General features: G+C 38.9%; 1 protein-coding gene across 1 annotated transcript; it reads right to left on the reverse strand.

The window, feature by feature from the left end:
• Positions 1 to 448: 448 nt before the first annotated feature.
• Positions 449 to 4,998, reverse strand: LOC307004037 (antigen WC1.1-like; the record flags this gene model as incomplete). The annotated part of the gene is made up of 6 exons (XM_079622978.1): positions 449 to 756; positions 2,227 to 2,541; positions 2,646 to 2,948; positions 3,120 to 3,452; positions 4,519 to 4,570; positions 4,993 to 4,998. 6 exons carry the CDS (start codon positions 4,996 to 4,998, stop codon positions 449 to 451), a joined length of 1,317 nt encoding a protein of 438 aa, XP_079479104.1.
• Positions 4,999 to 6,996: the final 1,998 nt, after the last annotated feature.

Raw genomic sequence — 6,996 nt, forward strand, 5'->3', positions numbered from 1 at the left:
ATCATTAGTATGATCACACTGATAAAACCCCCATTTTACTGATCCACAGTTCTTCAGTGTAGATTCTGATCCGGTACATAACCTGCGATTTGTCCAGATTGGTCCTAATCCTGGTCCAAAATAAGCATCACCAAGAACATCTACAGGTTCTCCACAGTTTATCTCTCTACACACCACTGCAGCTTCAGTCATATCAAAGTCAATACCACACACTGTTCCCCACTCTTCTCTATGAAGAACCTCCACTCTACCAGAACAGCGACTGTCACCACCAACCAGCCTTACTCTCATATTGTCTATATAATGACAAAAATATAATAACAAAAATAGAGAGAGATAAGAAAAAGATACAGGCAAACAGAAAGAAAAAATATCACACAAAGAGAAAAAAAACTAATTCTAGATTTAGTGGACAGTTTAGAGTTTATAAAAGAAAAAAGAAAAAACTCTAACCTGCACACACAAGATCAACACCGTTGTCATCAGAACAGTTGTTTTCATGTGATGGTGATGTTGGACAGAGGTGAATCTGAGACTCATTTCCTCTGCACTGAATCTCTTGTGTCCACATCTGGGCGTCTCCTTTTCCAAAAGCATCTTCTCCCAGCACCTGTACAGGAGCCCCACAGTCCAGCTCTCTACACACAACCTCTGCATCCTGCTGGTCAAAGGCAGCGGCACACACTGACATCCACGTCTGATCATCAAGTATCTCTAACCTCCCAGAGCAGCGAGAACCTCCAACCAGCCGAACTTCTGAATGAGACAAACAGATCAACAAAATCATGGCTTACCTTAAAGGTATATACCAGGACAGATCTCCATCCCCAAGGCCCTGTCCCAAATGGAGCACTTAAGGTGCATTTGGGTTCTTGCGGAATAGCAATGGCTGCTGCTTGTGAATGTGTGTGAGTTCCACAGGTCCATCTGGGACACAACCTCAGATTTTCATAACTGTACACTGTATTTAGTTTCCCACTTTACAAGCTAAAAATGTGCTACAGTAAGCAAAGCTATGAAATGTTGTGACAGTTATTTACAGTCATGTGAAAAAGAGAGGACACCCTTTAGAATTAAATTTTATGGTTTTACGTATCAGAAAATGTACTAAAAACACATCGTTCAGAAGGAATTTTGGCTCGGTCTTCTTAACAATGTTGCTTCAGTTCATTGAGGTATGCAGGCATTTGTTTATGCACAGCTTTCTTATAGACCCGCCACAGCATTTCAGTCGGGTTGAGGTCTGGACTTTGACTGGGCCAGTGCCACACCACCACATCTCCATTTTGGTCTCGTCTGTCCAAAGGACATTGTTCTCAGAAGTCTTGAGGTTTGTTCAGATGCAACTTTGCAAATCTAAGCTGTGCTTCCATGTTCTTTGTAGAGAGAAGAAGCTTTCTACTGGCAACCCTTCCAAACATGCCATACTTGTCCCATCTTTTTCTAATTGTACGGCCATGAACTTTAACAGTTAAAGTGTTAACTGAGGCCTGTAGAGTCTAAGGTGTAGTTCTTGGGTGTTTTGTGATTTCTCTGAGCATTGCACGGTCTAACCTTAGGGTGAATTTACTGGGGCATCCACTCCTGGAAAGATTGGCAACTGTCTTGAATGTTTTCCACTTGTGAATAACCTTCCTTACTGTACAATAATGGACTTCAAATTCTTTGGAAATGGCTTTATAACCCTTTTAAGATTGATGGCAGCAACAATTGCTTCTCTAAGATCATTGCTGATGTCTTTCCACCTTGACATTGTGTTAACACACCTGAAGGCTCCAGACCAGCAAACTGCCTGCTTTTATCGAGGTAATCACACTTGCTGATGATCAATTAATCAAAGACATTTGATTAGCAGTGCCTGACTGCTACTTACCCTCTTAATTCCTATGGAAGCAGAAAGGGTGTACTTTGTCACCCACATGTCATGTGTTTGTTGTTCATCTGAGTTTGTATTTACCTAATTTTAAGGACCAGATTATTTTTTTATTATGTCCTTATAGGTAAAACTATAGAATTCAATAGGGTGCCCTTTCTTTTTCACATGACTGTATGTTTAAATGAAAAATTCATGAAAAAAAAAAAAAAGATTGTACAATTATTATATACAATATCCATTTTTATATCACAGTTATTTTAACAGAAGAGAAGGTGGAAATAATCATGGAATTTTTTTTGTTAATGCTTTTGACAAGTGTTTTGTATAATAATAAAAAACTTTTAACTTACCTGAGCAAATGACTTGAGCGCTCTTATCAAGACACTCGTCATGAAAACTCAATTCTATGGATCCACATTTCTTAAGAGTAGACTCTGATCCAGTACAAATTGCAATTTTCATTAAGACTGGCCTTAATCCAAGTCCAAACTGAGCATCACCCAGAGCATCTACAGGTTCTCCACAGTCCAGTTCTCTACACACCACTGCAGCATCAGCCAAATCCCAGCCAGCACCACACACTGTTCCCCACTGACCTCTATGAAGAACCTCCACTCTACCAGCACAGCGACTGGTACCATTTACCAGTCTCACATTTATTATGTCTTGGAATGTAATAAAGAGAGAAAGGCAATAGAAAAAAGTGAGTTGAAATGTAAAATATAAAATATAAGACATAAAACTGCTCTGTTGCATTTTGAATTCCTACCAGTACACAGCAAAACAATGTTGTGCTCATGTGAACAGTTGTTTTCATGTGATGGTGATGTTGGACAGAGGTGAATCTGAGACTCATTTCCTCTGCACTGAATCTCTTGTGTCCACATCTGAGCGTCTCCTTTGCCAGAAGCATCTTCTCCCAGCACCTGTACAGGAGCCCCACAGTCCAGCTCTCTACACACAACCTCTGCATCCTGCTGGTCAAAGGCAGTGTCACACACTGAAACCCACGACTGATCGTGAAGTATCTCTAACCTCCCAGAGCAGCGAGAACCTCCAACCAGCCGGACTTCTAAATAAGACAAACAGATCAACAAAACAACTTATTGAATTGTTTCTGAATGGCTGAATAATGAAACATTTTAACAATTAACATCAACTCAAGTATTAGAAACCAATATGGAAGCACAAAACTTTACAAACAGATATATGACTTACAGATATGACTTGTAAAATAATTTACCTGAGCAGATGACTCCAGCATCTTTACTATGATCACATGATTTGTGTTTTTCCCATCCTCCTGATCCACACTTCTCCACTGTTGACTCAGATCCAGCACACCATAAATAACTCAACCAGATTGGTCCTGATCCTGGTCCAAAATGAGCATCACCCAGAGCATCTACAGGTTCTCCACAGTCCAGTTCTCTACACACCACTGCAGCATCAGCCAAATCCCAGTCATTGTGACACACTGTTCCCCACTGACCTCTATGAAGAACCTCCACTCTACCAGCACAGCGACTGTGACCATCAACGAGCCTCACATTCACATGGACTGATGCTGAGAGAGCTGACACAATGAGAGAAAGATAAAGGAGAGTGGAAGAGAGGAAGAGAAAAATACATACATTGGGTGAAAAAGTGTGACAGGTGTTTGAATTTAATATTTCTTCCTGTTTTCTCAGTGTAGTGCAGTGGACCACTTTAGCTATTGAAATAATATTGTGTAAAAGGATCGTGCAATACGGAAGCCCTAAAGTGCCATGCATTATTCTCTTTTCGGACTTGTTTTTTTACAAACATGTTTAATCACAGCTTAATTTTCTTTAGGATTTCTATACTGTATACACTGCTTAATCATGGATAAGCAAATAGTTTTAACTTTGAAAAGGGAAATGTATTATGTCAATTAAACACCATTTCCAAATTAATGTTTATAAAATCAGAACTTTATCATTGTAGACACTATAGTGACTATTTCTATTTCATTGCAAAGTGAACTCGAGTGACTGAGATTTCTGTACAGTTATAAAATTATGTTTTACAAATGCAATTTAATAATTTGCAGTTTTTTCACAAAATTGACTTTGTTGACAGTTTTTTGTCATGTAAAAATTAAGCAGAGATCTAATAATCCAATGCATTTATTATTATTATTATCATTATTATATTATCATCTGAGACACCACATTACAGTCAAACTTAATTTTAAGTATTTCAAGAACACAATACTGAATTTCTGAAAAACCTTCACTTTCATTCCTTGTCTTCTTACCAGCTGTGATGAGTATTATAATTGAATGCCAAGGTGGAAGGCATCTCTCCATCTCTCTCTGCTTGATTAATTCAACATCCAGTACAAGCTTCTCCACACTGATGATACAGAAGTACAGGCGTCCTCTCTCTCAGCCCCCTTAATGAGAGAGAAAGAGGTTCAAAACCCTCCAATCACACTCACTGTTACCTTATTAGACACAACAGAGGAAATCATCAAACAACTCAGTGACAAATCAGACGAGGCATTTATGATCTTCTCCATATATATATAACTGTCAGTGCTGATGAACTCCTCCTCCCCACCCATCAAGACTGAGGGGATGCAGAAACACACACACACACACACGTATTTCACTGACTTACAGGAGACAGGAAACTCTCCAGTTTATTTACAGCATCAAAGCCCAACACCTGCAGAGAAGAGATAAAAGCACTGATAACTAACTGTGAATGTCCTACACACTGTCTATTAATGTATACATATGTTAGCATGATATTAACACGTAATAAACTTAACTCTGTAAAATGGATATTGTAAAATGGCATTAAAAATTTAATAAGTTAATAAATACTAGCAAGAGCACAGTGCACAAGTTACCTCTAATTACACAGACGGGTGGAAAACAACACAAAATTAATTTTGTGACACCTTCCTTCCGTGTAAGTCAAATAATTGCTTTGATTAATGTGAAATTTACCTAATTCCACAAAAGTGGTTTCAGATGGCCCACAAAAACCATAACCATAGTAAAGATAAGCACGTTGTTCACATTGTGACCAGCAGAGAGAGCCAGTACTACAGTACATATCTGCCAAAGCACCCTGTACTGTACCCTCATATTTTGAGTATTTTACAGTTTGGATGAGAGCTTTTTAAGTAATTTCTCTTGTGAAATGGCAAGTAAATATATATAAAAAAAAATTCTGAAGAAGACAAGTTTAGCTCACAACAAATTATATCAATAATAACCTATACAAAAGTTTGGAAGTAACATGCGAGTCATGCCATAAGATTTATAAGCTGTTTCCCTCATGGGGACCAAAAAATGTGCCCACAAGGATACAAAAAATATTGCATAAATGCATACTTTTATATAAATGCATCTCTCGGTCACAGACCGTTCTTGAGATTTGCATTCGAATGGGTCTCTTACCAATATACACTCCCACCATTTGGACTGACCCTAGCTCCATGCACCTTCATGAAATGTGTGGATGCGGCCCTCTCCCCCTGAAATGGATGGGAGTACGCATCCTGAATTACCTTGATGATTGGTTGCTCTTAGCCCAATCGAAGGAGGAACTATGCGCGCACAGATCTCTGCTCCTCAGTCACTTGGAGAGTCTGGGGTTCAGGAACAAGCTGAGCAAAGCTTTTATACCATGCTCCTATAGCTGGCCGGTCAGTGGGGAAACAACCTGGTGGTCAGATTTCTCAGAAGGGCCAGGAGGCTAAATCCGCTTCGTCCCAAGACGGTTACTTTCTGGGACCTGTCCATTGTCCTGAAGGCACTTTGCGAAGTAGAAAGCGAAGTGGGAGAGAGAAAGTGGGTGAAGGGATCGGGAAAGGTCCACGAGCTGGAACTCGAGCCGGAAGGCTATCAGCGCAGGGGATGGGACATTATTTTCAACTTGACTGCACTGTTTTATTCTCCATCATTCAATACATATTGCCAAATTAACCTTTATGAGATGTCATTGAAGATTATAATCTATAAATCTAAATATTTATTGTATTCATGAAGAAAAGGCTCAGCAATGCTCTATCGCCTATAGTCTCCTTTGGTGTACAGTGTGTTTGGGCAGATTGCTGAGGCACATTGCCAGCAACAGCCATTTTAGGATTGTTTGTGATTTGGTCTTAGTGACTTGGAAGTCCTCTTGACTATTTTCAAAGATTTAGGAGCTGGTTTAAAGGGGTGGTTGATTATGATTTCACTTTTTTAACTTTACTTAGTGTGTAATGTTGCTGTTTGAGCATAAACAAAATCTGCAAAGTTACAATGCTCAAAGTTCAAAGCAAAGGGAGATATTTGCTTTTAAAGAAATTATTTTTTAAGGACTACAACAAATGGCTGGTAGGGACTACACGACATTCCTCCAGGGTTAGTGACATCACCAACCCTAGAATTTACATAAACCCCGCCCCGGGGAACGCGATTTATAGATTATCAAGACAGAATATGCTAATCAATGACTAGAAGATAACTACACATAAGCTACATAAATTCATCAACTAACCATTCAGAAATGTCCTGTTGCATTCTTGTTGTCACTTCTTCTTGACTCTCTCCATCATTGTCTGAATCCGATTTGAACATAAAAGGCTAAAAGTTTTGACATTTTCAGTGCATGTCTGTGTAAGTGCAAGCTCTTGAAGCTCCACCCCCTGTTAAGCAGCAGCTCATTTGCATTTAAAGGAACAGGCACAAAACGGTGCGTTTTTGCTCACCCTCAAAAAGTGACAATTTTAACATGCTATATAAAAATATCTGTGGGGTATTTTGAGCTAAAACTTCACATACACACTCTGGGGACATCAACGACTTATTTTACATCTTGTGAAAAGGGCATTATACCACCCCTTTAAGTGCTAAAATACTTTGTGAGTTACTCTTAGCAAACATTTTGTCCTAAAATTAGGACTAATACGCTAATCATTTTTAAGAGTTTCTCCTAAATGTGCAAGAGCTATTTTCAGTATGTTTTGTGAATACGGCCCCTGATTTGGTTACAAATACTACATTATAATTATTTTCTTGTTGTATATTGAAAGTTGCTGCTGCTGGTCAATTATTTGCAACGATACCTAAAATGTGTGTGACATTACCTGTGAA

The sequence above is a fragment of the Phoxinus phoxinus genome (assembly GCF_949152265.1).
Source record: "Phoxinus phoxinus genome assembly, chromosome: 9".
NCBI classification, from domain to species: Eukaryota; Metazoa; Chordata; class Actinopteri; order Cypriniformes; family Leuciscidae; genus Phoxinus; species Phoxinus phoxinus.